We start from the raw sequence: 19,509 nt of genomic DNA on the forward strand, positions 1-19,509 counted from the left end.
GAAAGAAAAAGACAAAAAAAACCCAAAAACGTAAAGAAGAACAAAAATAATTAAGAAAAATAAAAATAAATCTATACACAAGTCCGCGTCGACGGCGCTGTTTTGTTTTTGTATTTCGATTGCGGTAAATAAGGATTCGTTGCTCGGACTTGAAAAGATTTTTAAAACAAAAATATATACACAATATTTGTCACAGGATCAAGAGACACTAGGACACATGATTCCACCATTAATCATTCACACAATTCATATATTTATTCGAAACAATTATAGCTCAAATCATAAGGACTCTCATTCTTTCCAAGGTATATTTTTAGAATATTTATTGTATATCACTAGCATGACGCATCAAAAGCACTACGACCAAGCATACATCATCATACGATATCACAACCAGTTAAGAAAAATCATAAATCGATTAATAAAAAGTGCAAGTAGTCAAAAAAAGAATTAATATAATTATCATATGCGTAAAGAATGACTTCCTCCATCATCCCAGTGTTTGGGTTTAGCTAATCATAATAATCATGTTCTCAAAATATATATTTGATGCTCAAAGTATGATTAAAAGAGTCAAATGTTATAAAACAGTGGTTCTGAGACTCACAAAACACGTCCAGAAAGAAACGATATCAGAAAACTGCCGCTAAACTGTGACACTTCTCCACTGCTGCTGGAACTGTTGAAAAACGACGGTCTTTGGCCGTCCGTTCTTCATGTTCTTGAGCTCCTCCTTCTTCTTCAGCAGCAGCAGGTGAACAATCCTGCAAGTCCCGATTTCTCGCTCCTCTCGGCTCTGGCTCGACCCCAAACTCTTCATCTCCTTATATGAGACTCGAACAACTCCTTTTATACCATCTAGCTCCACCAAATCCTCACCAAGAATCTCTTTTATCTCCCAATATTTTTTTTATTCTTCACGTAAAGTCTGGTATTTCTTTCCCTGTTAAACTCTCTTTACGCGTCAATGCTTCATCCAAAAATCTCTCCCTGTTTACTGCGTACTATTCTAAAGATAGAAAAGAATCGTGAGAAGATATTCTCCTCCAATATCACGCATGTAATCTTCCAACAGGACCCGATATTCTCGCAAAGATATTGTTCCTCTCTGTTTAGCTAAGTCCGGCTATTCTAGCCCAAATTCAACGATCAAAACAGACGTACAAGGCCTGTTAACTCCATTCAAGACCTGCCCAATTGTTTCCAGCGATTGAATCTCGCTCAAAGCTGCTCAAATTTGAAGTCCAAAATCTGTAACCGTCTGCATGCATTTTCCCGCCAATTTTTTAGTTTGAAAATTTGAATAAGAAAAGGAGTTCCCTTAATCCAAAAGTTGGACGCCTTTAGCAGCTGGGGTGTCCAGGGGTTCCCTTATCCAAATGATGGGTGACTTTAGCGATTTTTCTGGGGTGTCTTCCGCACTTTTTCTGGGTCCCTCCGGGGTATTTCTGGGGTGCTTCCGGTGCATTTCTGCGGTGCCTTTAGTACTTTGTCCTGGGGTGTAAAACACTACTTTTCGATCCCATTTCGCTGCAAGGACTTATATCTCTAAAATTTCCTACAAAGACATAAAATAACACAATAAATACAAAATCGAGCACTAACAATACATACAAATGAGACATATTAGACACATAAATGTGTCTATCAAAGAGGTACTATCATCTCTGCAGAAGTGAAAGGAATATCCTTTTAGCATTTTATTTTTTTGGTCAATCAACAAATTTCAGTTCATTCAAATCAAAATAATGATTACATGTTCGTTTACAGGATTAACAAAAACATCAAAATACATAAAAAAATATCAAGATAATCAAAACCCTAATACAAATAAGGATATCAACTACAAGTAGATCACGAAGAGAAAGAGCAATAAACTGCAGAGATACCCAATGTTTGATTACGTATAAGGGAGCGATGATGGTATATTCCGGAAATAATTCTGACCATTTGATTTGATTGTATTCATCCTTGAAAAGAGATGCTCCTCGAAGGAAGGAGTATTTTTCCCATAAACTTGTAGATCGAATCGTTGATGTTTTTGAATCAAGAGTAGCAAGACACGAACCATCCATCAAAGATCGAAGAACTCGCCCCACAACGACGAATAAAAATAGTCCCGAAATGGCGAGGAAACATGTCAAAAGACACAAAAAAATTGATGTAAAAACTTCGATAAATTATTACCAAAAACTAGAAATGAAAAAGAAATCATGGCTCAGATCTGCGGTAAATTAGGGATTTTTCTGTGCATATATATTTTCCTTTCTGCTTTGTAAATTAGGGATTCACTGAAACAACTAACTTGAGGTGTTGCAAACATGTGGTACAGTTGTGGTGTAATGACCCATCCCTCCACCGATACTGTCCCCACTTAGCCACTGCGGTCATCCAGTAGTGTGGGGTTTTCAACGGGAATCGCTGCGGTAATCCAGCAGAAACTTTCCGGATGGTCACCCATACCTGGATTACTCCCACCCGAGCACGCTTAACTTCCGAGTTTTCTGCCAACTCTGGAACTAATTGTGCTGAAAAGACCTCGGTGTTAGGAAAGGACAAATCATTACTTATATTCCATTCGGCCAACCACTGCCGAATATCGGGGTATTACAATACCACCACCTTAAATTGGAGCCGTCCTCGTCTCCAGAATATATTCCCAAGACTATATTTCCAACGTTCCCTGCCCCTCATGAGAAGCACCTGGACCAACCCCGTCCAGCGTACCTTCTCACCCTCGGAAGGTGAACCGTCGTCGACTCTGATACCATTTGTAATGACCCGTCCCTCCACCGATACTGTCCCCACTTAGCCACTGCGGTCATCCGGCAGTGTGAGGTTTTCAATGGGCATCGCTGCGGTAATCCAGCAGAAACTTCCCAGATGGTCACCCATCCCTGGATCACTCCCGCCCGAGTACGCTTAACTTCCGAGTTTTCTGCCAACTCTGGAGCCAATTGTGCTGAAAAGGCCTTGGTGTTAGGAAAGGACAAATCATTACTTATATTTCATTCGGCCAACCACTGTCGAATATCGGGGTATTACATGTGGAGTTAGTAACCCATCATCCTAGTAAGCATCAGCATTAGATGTGTCTATTGGAAGTTTAAAAGAAATACAAATAGGAGGAGTAATATCCCAATTAACGATGCAATAAAATACTGTTTCCTTCTTATCTAGGGTATCTGCTACCATATTAGCAATTCTAGGAATAAAGAATAAACCGAGAAAAGATAGGACATGATTTAGCTATTTTGTTTGCTTCCTTCAAAATTGCTTGACTTTGTCATGAAATGGTAGGAGAGATTCCATTCAACTAATCATATAGATTCGTTCAGTCGCCTTCAATGCTGAAATCACTGTAGCCCAATTTGATACCTGCAAACTAACCCTATTGTATCTGCTTCTTCAGCTTGTGCTGTTAAGGAAGGACCTTCTTTACACATATCTCTCTCTCCTTCATGTGATAAGTATATTTTTTGAACATTTTAGAAAGGGAAGAGTTTTTTTGCTCTGGCAACCATGGAAAGTTAATGGACTTATAAACATTATCTTTGCATGTATGAATGATCAGTCTAAGAGATGGTAGTCCCTTCGGCGGGTTGTGTGTGAGGCAACGTGTCGTTCAGTCATCGGAATCGTAATTCAGTTTGAATCTCAGATTCTCTCATATTTGTGTCTATAAACACCGAAGATTCCTTCTGGAGATCAAAAAGGATACTACCTTTCCAGAAAGCATGTAGGAATCGATTGTTACCAACTAGTACCACAAATTTATAAGATTTTTCACCATTTTTATCCTTTTTTTTATCTACTAGCTCATAACTTGTTAGTATGTTATTGATTCAACCAGAATGATTCCAAATTTTGAACACGTAATTTTGTTATAAGGTTTTATTACACCGTGATAAAGTCAAAAATTCTTTTATAACTTTTGAAATCGAATTCTAGATGATCAAGTTATTCTCTAAAAGCAAAAGTCAGGAGAAATTTTTTTTGCTTCACAAAAAGTTATTTTTTTTTTTCGCTTATATGCCATTTTGAAATTATTTACTAAAATTAGCTTTCACCTTTTTACTTCCAAAAGTTAAAAAACAACTTCGTTGTGATATGATATCCAAAAGGAAGTGCTTCTATTTCTCGAGAAATAGAAGTCAGAAGTAAAATGTTTTTGCTTCACAAAAAGTTTTTCTTTTTTATTTCAGAAATCATTCTAAAAGACTAAATCAACTTCTGTCTTTTTTGGTTTCCAGAAATCAAAGAGCAACTTCAAGAATGACATCCAAACAAATAACGTTTAATCATGCTCTGACCAGAATGACACAGCTTCGCGGCACGCCTCCTCCTCGACAAATTAGCAAGAGTAGGTTTAGGCACAATTGATCCCATGAAACCGCGGCGCACGAGACTCATTGTGCGACACAATCCACTGTCATTTTAGAATTTAATGTTTCATCCTCCATGAGATAAATTTTCACCAATTATTGATTACATATTGTATGTTCTTGTCACCTATGATTATGTACGATATGATCCAACGAGAAGACGACGACACGTGATGAATTTCATAGAAGATGATGTCTAATCCAGCCTATAAAATATATGAAACAGCCATATTATATTTGCTCATGGTTTCTTAACTCATCCGTTTACTTGCCCGTTAAATTATAGTCATTAGTATTGGACAGCTAATTGAAATTTGGAACACTAATATGTCCCAAGTCTATATTTAAATGAGATGTAACCTTTTCCTATGTAAACAAAGAATTTTGTGATATTTGACATGACAGGACTACTTGAAGAGATGGCTAAAGAAATATTCCTATACTAGCTTAGCTAGGTCTAGGCTACTAGCAATACGTATGTCGTCCAAGGCAATTGGCTACTTATAATACTTAATCTTTCAAGATTTCCATTGGCCGAAGCAATGACTATCCATCGCCCAAGGTAAAACCAATAATGGGAGAGACTTTTTCTTCATTGGCCGGAGTTTTAATCAACAAACAGGGTTCGGGGAAACTCTTGTTTAGCTCATCGGATGCGAATAAAATTGTTATAATTGGTGATTGTGATTCAACATTGTACGCTCCAATTATGTACATATCAACTTTGAAAAGAAAAATAGCAATAATTGCTAACAATGTATCTATCATTCATACTTCATGCAATTATGTGTGCAGTATTCAGTTCCCCCTAATCCGATAACAAGATAGAAAATAAATAAAAATAAGCCGCCTTGATTTTAACTAGTAGGAATTACCTATAGGTATTAGTTTGGTGATACTAGTTAGTGGCAGGTCCACCCATTAAAGTCCAGTAAGCATATGTCCACAATTAAAAGAAAACATGAAACTTGACCTAATTTTTTAAGCCTAGGTCCTGTACACGTGCGGGACATATGTGACGTATTATCATAATTCCCAAAACACCCCGCACTATATAAAAACGGATAGAGACATTTTTTTCTTTTTCATTCTCTCAATTTATGTTTTCAGAGAAGAGCTCTGCAAGTGAAGATTATTTGAGGTCCTTGTTCGATTCGTGAGTTCGATTCATGATTTCGAGCTCTGCAAGTGTAATCGGTAGGTGGATTTTTTGTTCTTACGATATTCATGCTTGATTTTTTAATTTTTTTACTTCGATTTTGATAAAAATCCTTCAGATCTAGATAAAAAGTCATGTTTTATGTTCATTTCATTAGTAGATCTGATGTTTTAATTCCATTTTGTTTGTCTTTGGTTTGTTTTTAGTTTGCCTTTGTGTATTAATCATCAATACGTATATGATGTATTGGTGGTTTTTGATGAAAATAGTCCAGATCTAATTATAAAATCATGTTTTACGTTCGTTTCGTTTGTAGATCTGGTATTTTAGTTTCATTTTGGTGGCTTTTGGTTTGGTTTCAGTTTGGTTTTGTGTATTAACCATCAATACGTATATGACGTACTGTTAATCAGTATTTACTATGCATCTATAGGTTTGGTTTCAGTTTTTTACAGTGTTTTTTTGGTATGAATTGACAGTACATATATGGCGTACTCTTCTGATTTTGTTTTATTCAAAGTTTTTCCAGTTTTTTTTGTTCGATGCATGAGTATGTATGTATAATACTGAAGGGTTGTCACCTTTTTTAGTCTTATCCGTCAGTACATATACGAAATATTGTAATATTTGTTTCGATCCTCTTATTTTTCATAGATCTATTACCTATTCTTGTCATGCATGTGATTTGTTACTCATGAATCTTCAGTACATATGTCAGTAATTTGTTGTTCAGCGCTCCACAAACAAATGAGTATAAAATGTTATAAAATCCTTTCATTATTAGCTGAAAATGATGGGTGAAATTGCATGCATGATTCAACTACCATTTACAACTGTCAACTGTCAAACAAATTTACAAGGAAGTGAATGGCCTAACAAAAATTCTTTTGTTTGTCAGCAACTCTAAGGTTAGTCGAATGGGAACTCACTGATTCTTCGCCACTAAGTCATTTATACTAGAAATGTAGTCAAGTTTTATTCTTAAACGGGTTGCTAATTTTTGAAAGAACCAGCTGTGTGCATCGAGCATGTGATTAGGTTACTAAAAGTCACGCACCCCACCGACAAGAAGGTTGGACACAAAAGGAGAAACTATCTGCGCAGGGGTGATTACTCTTCTGATTTTGTTTTATTCGAAGTTTTTCCAGTTTTTTTTATTCGATCCATGAGTATGTATGTATAATACTGAAGTGTTGTCACCTTTTTTATTCTTATCCGTCAGTACATATACGAAATACTGTAATATTTGTTTCGATCCTCTTATTTTTCATAGATCTATTACCTATTCTTGTCATGCAGTTGATTTGTTGTTCATGAATCTTCAGTACATATGTCTCATACTGATAGGAAATGCTATTTGGATGTGCTTTGTCTCATTTTTTAGTCTTATCCGTCAGTACATATACAAAATACTATAATATATGTTTCGATCCTCTTATTTTTCATAGTTATGTCACCTATTCTTGTCATGCAATTTAGTTTGGCCACTTCTTTGACATGAAGTTCAGTTTTTAGTTCATGACTCCGCAGTACGTATATGTCAAACTGATATAAACTTCTTCTAATTCTGTTTTATTCACAATTTTGCTACTTCTTTTGGTTCGTGCAGCTTCAAAAACTAAGGAGGCATTAGCACATACACAAAACAAAGGGAACCAGATCAGTGTAAATGGGGGTTCCCCTCGAAATGGTAATACTAGTGCCTACCTAAACGGGAACGTTGAGGATTTTCAGGCTGTTGCTTCAACTGGCAATGGATCAGTTAAGGTAGGTTCAACGATGCCTTTTTTGAATGCTCTCCAACATCACAGTTGTAAACGTTAATGGCAGATATTTGCCTGCACTTTCATTTTCAGTTCTGGAGCTTTGACAGTCATGATTAACACATTACATGTGATGAACAAAATTAATTGTTGGATAAATTTGCATGTTGTTACGTCCCAACTCAGTATCATCAATTTATGTTGGCATGGGTAGAAAACTTTAACTTCCCCCTTTCTCATCAACAGCAAGATCAAGTTCTTGGAGTTCATATTGTTCCTTCGTCCCTGTTTGGAATTGGTGCCTACGGTCTGCCTGGACAGGTTGCTGCGATGCATCCCTTTGTTATGCATCAGCAAGGTGCTCCACCCTCTGTAACATCATCCAACACGCACATTCCTCAATCTCATGTTGGCCAACTTCAGTCAGGGCCTGCAATTTCATTCCATCCACAGTGGGAGAACCAGCAGGTAAAGGATGAAGTAATTGTACAACTTGTCGTTCTATATAATGTTGCTTGTGATCTCTTAAACCATTTCGTTTCCATTTAGACTGTACCAGAGAGCTCACAGGTATCAAGTCAGAGTCAATATCAAATGCCCCAAACTGAGCAAGGATCTGGTGCTCGTTACGAATACGAGCTTACTGCTGATTTGTAAAAAGTGCAACAGATATGTACTCAAATTTTAAGCATGGTGGCAGATATGTACTCAAATTTGTAACACAAATTTAGCAGATATGTACTCAAATTTGTGGTATTTTATATGTTTTAATTAAATTTGGACCTCCCGATAAATAAAATATCGATTTGGTAGAAGTATGTTATTTCACACATATTTAACCAGTAGGGTATATTAGTCATTTCCATATTTTCAAAAAACTTTGGACCCTAGGATAAGAATAAAATACGGTTGGACCCTCCTATAAATAATCTTATGGGCTTAGGACCAAGCAAGAAATTTTCCTTTTAACTATTGATCGAAGAAATAGCGACTGTGGAAGAAATTTCGTAATTTAGCTAGTATTTAACTACAAAAGGTGAATTTTGGAACTGCATGATACTAGAATAATACAATCATTTGACATCATTAAGCACTTTAGTTGTTTGTATTCTTGAAGATACTCCAATTTTGTTGGTGTCAAGATATTCTTTAGCTCATTGCTCTTGGCTCTTGCCTGTTGGTCTTGTACATAGAGTATGTCGGAACAATTGCTGAATTATGCCTGCGCAAAAAATAAAAATCAAACACGAAACAATTAGTATGGCTGAGTCGCGGACTAGGTCGCTTTCTTTAAGACGTTTCGCGGCTCTTCCCAAGATTATGCAAGCAGTTCTTCAATGTCGCGTCGTCCCCAGGATAAAACAGCCGAATTCAATCTCTTATACAATCACTCTTGCACGATGAGAGGATGTGAAACTTCTACACTTCATTCTTGCTCAGAAACACTTTTAGAAAAATCAAGGATGATCACACACTTGTTTTTATTTCTCACACAAATTCATTTTCTAATAAACTCAAGAAACATGATAGAAAACTCTCACATAAGAAAAAAGACTTTTCACAACTCTCCAAATTCTTTTTATCAAAAACTGATTTTCAATAACCAAAAAATTAAATAAGATTAAATGACATGCATTATTAAGTTCTTAATTAGCACCATTAACCTATTCAACAAAAAACGGTTTTTGACATTAAAAACGAAATAAATTTATTCTTTAAAAGAAAGAATAAAAGTCACATTAAAACCATTTAAATGAGAGATAACTATTCGTAAATTAATTAATGTTTTTAAAACATATATCTCAACAAAGTAAGAAAATCATTAATAGAGATATGCACCAATGTGCAAGATAATCTAATTTTTTCTGATTGAGCAAAAATATGTTCACATAAGATCTTTTAACTTGATTATTTCGCATCTTTTGATTTCCATTATCCTACCATCCGTATATTGCTAGTTATGCATGATTAGCGTGGGCATAAAACTAATAGTATTGCATAATTTGATGCCCATATGAACAAATAATGTGAACTTTAATAATTTGGAGCAGGTATTAGATGTTGGAAAAACGATTAATAAAAATACTTTTTAAAGATTTTAATTTAGTGTTTCTTTTTTGAATGAAAACTTATTAGTCCCACATAGTGGAGTTTCCACTCTTTAGTTGTTTTTAAGAGACTATATAAGACTTTTAGTCCCACATAGGGGAGGAGCTCTTCTTAACTTGAGTTTGTCAATTATATAAACAAATTCACTTCTTTTGTAAAAGCATGGAAAAAAAGGGGTTGCTCTATATTCTAGAGGGACCCCTATATGGTAAATGGGTTGCTCTATATTTTAGAGGGACCCCTATATGGAAAACATGGGAAAGGGGTTTCTCTATATTTTAGAGAGACCCCGAAGGGAAGTCTCTATATATTAGAGAGACCCCCAAGGGAAATATTTTGTATTGCTTTCTTTAGCATTCGCGATTTTCCTTAATGTTTTTTTCAGAGTTTCCAAGCTCAAGTTGAGCATCTACTACATATGCTAGTAGTAGGTGTATTAGGGTGTTTTATCCTGGAGATATCCGTCCTGTGAGGGCTATAGCATCACTCTTGAGTGTAGCCGGGCGCTAATGTCTTAAGACCTTTATTAATGCTAGATTCAGGTTTACGAAACATACCTTTATTATGAAGACCACGCTTAGTGTTGCGTTCGATGTTCTCACCTTTGCCATCTTTGGAAGATTTGTTTCAACCACATGCGGCTATTAGCCATGTCCCTCGGAGATGACACTTGAAGTAATTCGATTGAAGAATCAGCAGATAGGGAGGGAGTATCCTTTGTTGCTGCTCTGAGAACCCTCTCTTCACAAGTAAAAACCTTAATAAGTAGTAAGTTAATGCTAATTTAGTTGAAAAAAACTAGAACGAGTTCAGTGGCATGATGTCGGAAGTTATTTTAATAACCAATGTGAGAGATATTGATGGGTGGACTTTGGAGCCACTAAGCATGTTTGCTGAAACAGAGACCTGTTCACCTCCTATTAGAGGATAGGGGATGTCGAGAAACTATATATGAGTAACTCATCTACAACAGAGGTTGCATAAAAGTAAAAGGTCGAGCAGAAGCTCATATCTGTAATATTCTCACATTGAATGAAGTTTTCATGTTCCGGGCATATGCAAGAATCTTGTATCTTTTTATGTTGTAGATGGTAAAAGATTGAAGATCTTAAGTGAATTTAGAAAAGTTGTTGTAACTAAGGGCAGTGATTTTTTAGGCGACAGTTATAAGACTTAGGGTCTTTATAAGCTTAAAGGAAAATCTGATAAAATGAACATAGTTGATTCTTGTGCTTTCTTTTGTGTGACTTTGACATGTAAATTATAAGTCAATGCATAAACTGGATAGCATAGGCTACGTACCCAAATTTAATTTGGATATTGAACACAAAAATTAAATTCGCGTAGAATCAAAATATGATAAAAAACCTTTTACCAAAATGTTCATAGAAATTCTAAACCCTTAGAATTAATTCACTCGGACCTAGTTGACATGAATCCGGTTCAAACTAGAGGTGGTAAGAAATGGTTTATTACTTTTATAGACGATTGTACTAGCTATTGTCATATATATTTGCTTAGAGGTAAAGATGATGCCTTAGAACCTTTAAGATGTATAAAATTGAAGTTGAAAACCAAATGAATACTACCATTAAAACCATTAGGTCTGACCGTGGTGGTGAGTATAAAATTCCGAAAGGAGAGTTCTGTGTAAAATATGGCATAATACACGAAGTTACCCCTCCTTATTCACCTCAGTCGAGTGGTGTAGATGAACGTAAGAACCGTACCCTTAAGGAGATGATGAATGCCATGTTAATTAGTTTAGGATTACCTTCGAACTTGTGGGGGGAAGCTGTCCTCTCAGCCTGCTATATCCTGAACAGAGTACCTTTCAAAGGATCAGATAAAACTCCATATGAACTGTGGAAAGATAGACAACCTTATTATGCGTACTTCAAAGTGTGGGGGTGTTTGGCTAAGATTGCCATCCCTAAACCTAAAATAGAGGACCCAAAAATATAGCTTCGTCCATAACATTTACCGAAACCCCACTCTGCTAAGAAGCTTCATTTAGTGAAATGGACAAAGTCTGTCTGAAGCAGACTTGGGATCATGCTAGTTTACCTCCGGGAAGTAAGACCATAGGATGTAAATGAGTCTTTAAGAGGAAACGTAAGATAGATGGAACTGTGGAAAAATTATGAGGCTAGGTTGATATCTAAAGGATATAAACTAAAAGTAGGTGTACATTTCCTTGATTCTAATTCGCATGTGACAAGAATTACTTCCGTTGAGATGCTAATTGTTATTACTGCCATAAACAACTTAGAGATACATCAGATGGATGTTAATACAAATTTTATAAAGCCGTGAATTAGATAAAGAAATTTACATTGACCAACCTGAGGACTTTGTAGTGAAAGGTTGTGATGACAAAGATTTCAAGTTGAACAAATCTTTGTATTGTTTTCAAATAAGCACGTAAACAGTGACATGATAGTTTGATCATGTGATAATGAGTAGGGATTTAAGGTAATGAATCTGACAAGTATATTTGCAAGTAACTTGTTAAGGATGCCTATGTGATTGTATGCTTGTATATTGATGATATGCTTATACTTGATATAAACGTAGATATAATTAATTCCACTAAAACATACGCTGAATGATAACGTTGACTTGAAAGACTTAGACCTTATTGATGTAATCATAAGGATGAGGATTATAAGATAATCTAACATTTATAGTCTTAGTCATTCTCATTGTGTTGAATTTGTGCTTATGAGATACAATCAGTCTGATTGTAAGCATGCCTTACTCTGTACGATTCTTCTTGTAGATTCGAGAAAAATAAGAGTAATGGAATATCTTAACTTGAATACTCAAGAGTTATAGGATGTCTGATGAATTTAATAAACTGTAAGAGTCCAGACATTGCCTATATTGTGAGTAAGTTAAGTATATATACTTGTAGTCCAGAACAAGAGCATTGGGATGCGCTTAATAGAGTATTATGGTACCTAAAATACTCTATTACCTTTTGTTTTATTTATGAAAGGTATCTTGTTGTCCTTGAGGGACTTTGTGATGCAAACTGGATAGTTGACTCAGAGGAGTCTAAGTCTACCAGTGGATATGTTTTCACTCTAGCAAGAGGGTTTGTTTCTGGAAGTTTTTCAGACAAACATATATTGCTCAATTCATTATGGAATCTGAGAGTATTGCGTTAGATAAAGCACGAGAGAGGGACGAGTGCCTAAGATGCTTTTTAGAAGACATTCCTCTCTGGCATAGGCCTGTGCTAGCTATATCTATACATTGTGTTAGCCAAGCTATAATAGTTAAAGCTAAGTAATAACTAATCTCAATCGGCGTTATTTCCATTGATTGGCTAAAGTCCAAGGAGAATTTCGCGCAACCTTTGACGAAAGGTTTGTACAAAGAGATAGTCAAAAATGCATCGAGGGGGTTGGGGCTTAAGCTCATATATTAAACTTACCATGAAGGATACTCAACCTTGCTGACTGGAGATCCCATGATCAAGGTTTCCAATGAGAAACTAATTTGTGGTGGGTAAAGGTAAATACTATCAGAGATTTCCATTCTCTGTCCCTTCCTTATGGTGTAGACGTGATAGTGTGACTGCATGTGGAGGATGACTTTTTAATAAGTCTTAATGAGTTCTATAGTTTCAATTTAAGATTGAAGTGGGGTGCAGCAGTAAACACTCTTGATGGAATTCATCTATCTGAATGGGGAAGTGGGTCGCTTCCTATGAGAATATGAGCTGATTCTCTAGAGCATTCTGAGAAACAGGATAAGTCCAGGGCCAAAATGGACACAACGGCACGAGCTTGGCAGAAACCTTGGAGATATCATGCGTGGTTATTATCGCGGATTACACCAAACGCTAGCAGTTCAAGACATCGCGTTCACTGTCTAGCAAGTAGTTCCGGTAATCTCTCACTAAGAAAAGGTTCAAGACCTCATGGACACCTCTGCCTATAGTGGTATTTCCTGTTTTTCATTTTTATCTATTTTTAATTCATTTTGAGAAAATGAGTTTTATGTTGTTTTTATGGTCTTGGTATTACTAGTTCTTAGGACCTAAGGGTCACTAAGGGTTCACTAGTTCATGATTTTTCACTTTGGTGAAAGAAACCTTTAATCTCACTTGTGAGAAACTAAAGATGAAAGCTCTCTATATTATTATGATTTATGCAATCCATAGTATGACTACTATGTGAAGGAGAGGACGTTGAAATGGCTAGTATGAATTCAACATGCACGATCTGTCTGTTTGTTCAGTCAGTTCGGGTCGTGAGACTGGGTTGTTGATTTACCAAGATCTATCTGTGTTTTTCACGTTTTATTGAGTTTTCATTCATGTGGGGGATTGTTGGAAAAACGATTAATAAAAATACTTTTTAAAGATTTTAATTTAGTGTTTCTTTTGTGAATGAAAACTTATTAGTCCCACATAGTGGAGTTTCCACTCTTTAGTTGTTTTTAAGAGACTATATAAGATTTTTAGTCCCACATAGGGGAGGAGCTCTTCTTAATTTGAGTTTGTCAATTATATAAACAAATTCACTTCTTTTGTAAAAGCATGGAAAAAGAAGGGGTTGCTCTATATTCTAGAGGGACCCCTATATGGTAAAGGGGTTGCTCTATATTTTAGAGGGACCCCTATATGGAAAACATGGGAAAGGGGTTTCTCTATATTTTAGAGAGACCCCAAAGGGGATTCTCTATATATTAGAGAGACTCCCAAGGGAAATATTTTGTATTGCTTTCTTTAGCATTCACGATTTTCTTTAATGTTTTTTTCGGAGTTTCCAAGCTCAAGTTGAGCATCTACTACATATGCTAGTAGTAGGTGTATTAGGGTGTTTTATCCTGGAGATATCCGTCCTGTGAGGGCTATAGCATCACTCTTGAGTGTAGCCGGGCGCTAATGTCTTAAGGACAGCGTGTTGAACACGCGACTCACTATGGTTTCCAAAATTTTTCCTTGTTGTTGTTGCGGAGATATGGGGAGCTTGTTCATTTCGTCAAAGCAATCACTTCCACTATAAAGGAGCTAAGTATCAATAACTTTTTGCTTATTTGATTTTTCTTTGTTTTTGATTATTGCACACAACATTAGAGCTGTAGTTTTGTACACCATGTAACCGTGTATATCTTATCTTGTACTATCTTTATCCAGAAACCAACAAACAAGAGAAATCATTCTTATACGTTATACACTGGCCAGGAGCTGTTTATAATCTTGTGAAATTTAAAACCATTTACACTTGGATGAGAAATTCTAAAACCAATGATTAGTGAATGTTATGAATTTGTATTTATTTTTTTATTTTTTGATCGTTAAAGAATTTAATACTAGCAAATTTTAAAGTCAGGTCCCTGATGTTACCACCCAATATTGTGACAGAGTACATATGTTATTGGCGTCTCATTAAATTCGACCACGCTTTGTTTTTTTTGCCGCCATAGGTGTGTCCTGGCTAGCAGTTTTTGTTTTCTTAATGTGGTAAAAAGTTAAAGACGGCTAAATTGAAGTGGCCCATAGGTGGCCGGACTGAAGATTAAAGTTTCACTTCCTGATAAACAAAATGATAGTGTATTGGTTAGCTACAAGTGAGTACTATTAGCTAGTGTATAGTGACTCACACTAGACTGACGTATATTATTGTGAGAAAAATGAGCAAAGCATATACTTGGAGTTGGAACGAGACGACTACAAATCAGAAAGTTTCACTCAGATAATTTCAGAACAAATTTAAACTATGTGTACACTAGAGCCGATTCAAAATGTTGAGTGCATAATTATCTTGTGGACTTCTAAGTATATGAAATATTCAAAGGATTATTGATTGATCAAGTTGTGTAACATTCTTGGTTGGAGACTTTGATCTTAAATTTTCTCTTGTATTCTTTTTTCTTTTTTCATTTATCATTATTTTATTTTATTTTCTATTTAAGAAATATAAATGAAGAAGAAGAAGCCCATTCAGCTAAAACAAGACACCAAGTTTTTATTGACTTCTAGCTAAAACAGAATAATTAGCTTAATCAACTAATTAACTAGTTTCTCTACCTAATCAATAATTAGTTACTTGCATACCTACGCAGTTTACTAATGATCACAAGTCTAAACCTACGACAAAATTTCAGTACCCTTTAAATTCATCACTATCATCTAGCTCTATTTATTCTTCACTTTCATACTTCATCTGCATGGATCCCTAATTAGACTCTAAACTCATTTTCATATGTCTTGTGATTAGTCACTAATTAATCACTAAAGAAAAGAGTTGTCACTGTTGCCGGATGATGGGGTGCAAGACTTGCGAAAATCCCAAAATGAAGCACAAAAAGGGGTTATGGTCACCGGAGGAGGATCAAAGACTACGAAATTACGTCCTCCAACATGGTCATGGCTGTTGGAGTACCATCCCCATAAGAGCTGGTAAGTCGTTAAATGTGCATTTTCAGGCGTGGCTTCGAAATTACCATATTCTTGTTTGAAGAGTTCTTAGATGAATACTGTGAATTCTGAACTTTGCAAATGGGGTTTTCAGGTTTGCAACGCAACGGGAAAAGTTGTAGACTAAGATGGGTTAATTACTTGAGGACGGGATTAAGACGAGGAACATTTACATCCGAAGAGGAGGAAACGTTTGTCGCACTTCATCGGCTTTTAGGAAACAAGTAAGCATAGGGATTATTTTTATCCAAGAACACTTATGCTAATTACGATTAATTAATTAGAAGTACTGATGAATAATGTTTTTGATGATATATTTAGGTGGTCACAAATAGCTCAACATTTGCCAGGAAGAACAGATAATGAGATTAAGAATTATTGGAATTCTTATCTTAAGAAGAAATTAATGAAAGCCGGAGAATTCAACAAAAATCAAAGTGTAAATTCAGATTTTGATGAATTTAAGAGTACATCTGCTAGTGCTGCTTCAACTGGGACAAGTTCTACCAGGATTTCTAGTGCAGGTTCTTTCGAATCCTCCGAACAAATTGGAGGGACCGGAAACGACCAGTTAAGTTCGACGACAGCTTCAAACTCTAAACCTGTTCAAGAATCAAACCAAAGTTTCCTTCCAAAAGTATTTTTCGCGGAGTGGTTATTTCTTGATCAAGATCATAGCGAAAATGGTTCGAATTCAGGTAACTCAAATTTGGCTCCAGAAGAAATTTTGGATGATTCAAGTGTTTTTACTGGTGGTATAAGTGAAGAGTTTTTACCACAGGAGGAAGTTTATGGGAGTGAATTTGATAATGGGTTATTACATAATAGTGGTTCTCGCTATGTCCAATTCTGTCCGAAAGTGGAAGAACCGGAAAATCTTGGAACCGATTTTATGAATTATGGAAATATTGCTGAAATTCACAGAGAGTTCACTATGTTGAGCAATGATATGTTCTACTGAGGGTTAAAATGAAGCTTTAGAAGTAATTTTTAATGTTGCATGGCTGTGAATATCATTTTTAGTTTGTTAATTTGAAGTTCATGTTTCTTAAACAATTGTACTATATTTATTTTACGTTAAATCGAACTATGAGTTTCACATGATAATTTATTTTCATTATCTTTTGTTTATTAGATCCATTTCCACGTACTATCTCAAGAGTTTGGTTTAAGGTTCAGGGTTGTGAAATACTAGGATCTTTTCGTGTTGGTGCTCTGAAAAGTTTGCAACGAAATGGTTGAATTTGATTTCGATTTTATTGAACTGGATTACAAGGAACACAGAGAGGAAAATTAAGGATATTTTACGGGCTCTTTTGGAGTTCTTGGAACAAGAGAAAGACGAAAATGATAATAGCAAATGAACACAAAGAGGAAAATTAAGGATATTTTTGCGGGCTCTTTTGGAGTTCTTGGAACAAGCGCAAGACGAAAATGATGGTAATAAGGGAAAATTAGTCGCAGGTCCAAAAAAAATAATATTCTAATTGTCAGGCCCACAATTAATTTTAGGTACCGTGACATCCATAATTGTTTTCGTGACACCCATAATTATATGAAATTATTAAAAATGTCTGCATGACGGATTATGCATCCTCAAGACGAGTTATGCATCAGGGGTATAATTGGCAGCACAACTTGGATATAACATATCTAAAAATCCGCGCTTTGGAATTTTACAAATTTTATATCGTTGAAAACTTTTTAAAAGATCTATGCAACGAGTACAAACAACAATATCAAATTTTTGTTTTTCACGAAAAAATCGGAGGTGATCATCATTTTAGGCAAAATTTCGAAAACTGACTACATAACCATTATGCAGCCACAAAAAAAGATGCATCACACATTCTGTAGACGCATAACGAATTATGCAACCATTTTCTCGACTGCATAACAAATTATGCATCTGCATAACAAAATTATGCATCTATAACAAGTTATGTAACCATTGTTTTGGTTGCTTTTAGTGTGTACATAAAAAATTGATGCATAATGCAGTATGCATCCATATTTACGGATGCATATCAGGTTATGCTTCTATTTTCTCGATGCATAAAAGATTGTGCAACAATTTTCTCAATGCATAATGCATTATGCAGTCATATTTTCACGACTGCATAACATGTTATGTAGATATTATTGTAGGTGCATGATAAGTTATGCAACCTTATTTTGGTTTAAATACTAAGAAAAAAGTAGCTGCATAACGTGTTATGCAACCGTTTTCTGGACTGCATAAGTAGTTATGCAAAAAAAAAAAAAAAAGCTGTAGAACGTGTTATGCAACCAATTTCGAGAATGCATAACAAGTTATGCAACAAATTTGTAGATGCATAAAATGTTATGCATCACTATTCACACCTCCATTTTCTTTTAAATGCACGTCACACGCACACCAAACCCATCTGCACTTCCATCTTCTTTTGCCTTGCCACTGCAGCATCCTTTTAGCTCTAATCAACTGTTGTAAAGCAGAATCCGTTAAATGGTCTTCCACACTTCTATTTTTCATAAATTCATATACCAGAATCCGTTGAATACCTCTTTCATCGTTCTCGTTACAATAACCCACTAATTTTACAAGGTTTTTATGGTCAACTACTCCAAGTACATTTACTTCTGTAACCCATTCCTCTTTCCCCTGAAAGGTACCAACATAAATAAAAGGCAAGCATGAAATACTAAGAAAATCACGTATGAAAGAGAAGCTAATTTTCATGTTTAGTTATGTATTTTTTTTAGTCAGACGTAAATAAGGGACATTTCTATGTAACAGGAGTCACAAAAAAGGAAGAAAGTGTAGTCGTATTCTTATGGAGGCTATCAAGAATTTGGAATGCAACACATAGACTCATTTCTCTTGTTATATGTGTGCATACTTGTTGTATAAATTATCATATGTGTATTTTTAGGCCTCTTGCTAGCAAGTTTACATGAAGAACTACAATAGTACATTGACATACAGAATTTGAAGCATTACTAGAAAAACAAAATTAAATGAGATGAACTTGCCTGCAATCCTCTTTTGCCAAGCTGTTTAATAGCAACATCGATCTTAGCACGTGAATCCTCCGAACTGTTTATCCGCGCCCTGCAAACACACCCGAACCCACCCTCACCAATCATGAGAAGCTGGTTGAAATTCTTTGTTGCACTCTTGAGCTTAGATAATGTGAACACTCTAAGATTGTTAGATTTTTGTGTTGGACACCGTAAATGTTTCCGGCTTGGGGTCTGGCTTGATGACCCCGCACTTATGTCTGATAAATTCTGAGATCCAAATGCAGAATCAAGTCTTCTAAAATCATCGGTCGACCTAGAAGCACTAGAAGATAAATGAGGCATTGACGACCTTGTAGTAGAAGTAGTTATCAGGTCATTTCTCTTCTCCCCGTTATCGGATTGAAAGCATCTCATGGTTATTCAACAAAAAGTAGTCAAACAGTAATTTCTTCCCTGCATTTAGAAAGCAAGAAAACATCAAAAATATAATACCCGCTAAACAAATCAAAATTATGAACGCATTATAATAGTAGCCAAAGCTGACATTAACCACAGCACAATGCAACATTTGTCTCTAAGCTAAGACATGATTGCATTAAAAAAAAAACTGAATCCATAAATCCCATTGCCTTACCTAAGAAAACCATGTTT

General features: G+C 35.6%; 2 protein-coding genes across 2 annotated transcripts; one reads left to right on the forward strand and one right to left on the reverse strand.

Moving 5' to 3' along the window:
* Positions 1–14,039: 14,039 nt before the first annotated feature.
* LOC113273605 (transcription factor LAF1-like) lies at positions 14,040–16,944 on the forward strand. Its single transcript, XM_026523266.1, has 3 exons — positions 14,040–15,834; positions 15,947–16,076; positions 16,174–16,944. The coding sequence occupies exons 1-3, from the start codon at positions 15,696–15,698 to the stop codon at positions 16,811–16,813; spliced, it is 909 nt and encodes a 302-aa protein (XP_026379051.1). The 5' UTR covers positions 14,040–15,695; the 3' UTR covers positions 16,814–16,944.
* A 1,284-nt stretch (positions 16,945–18,228) lies between these two features.
* On the reverse strand, positions 18,229–19,272 carry LOC113272158 (serine/threonine-protein kinase PCRK1-like). The gene is made up of 3 exons (XM_026522049.1): positions 18,868–19,272; positions 18,397–18,496; positions 18,229–18,308 (listed from the first exon to the last, which is right to left on the reverse strand). The coding sequence occupies exons 1-3, from the start codon at positions 19,270–19,272 to the stop codon at positions 18,229–18,231; spliced, it is 585 nt and encodes a 194-aa protein (XP_026377834.1).
* Between the last annotated feature and the right edge of the window lie 237 nt (positions 19,273–19,509).

Source organism: Papaver somniferum, chromosome 4, assembly GCF_003573695.1.
Source record: "Papaver somniferum cultivar HN1 chromosome 4, ASM357369v1, whole genome shotgun sequence".
In the NCBI taxonomy this organism is placed as follows: Eukaryota; Viridiplantae; Streptophyta; class Magnoliopsida; order Ranunculales; family Papaveraceae; genus Papaver; species Papaver somniferum.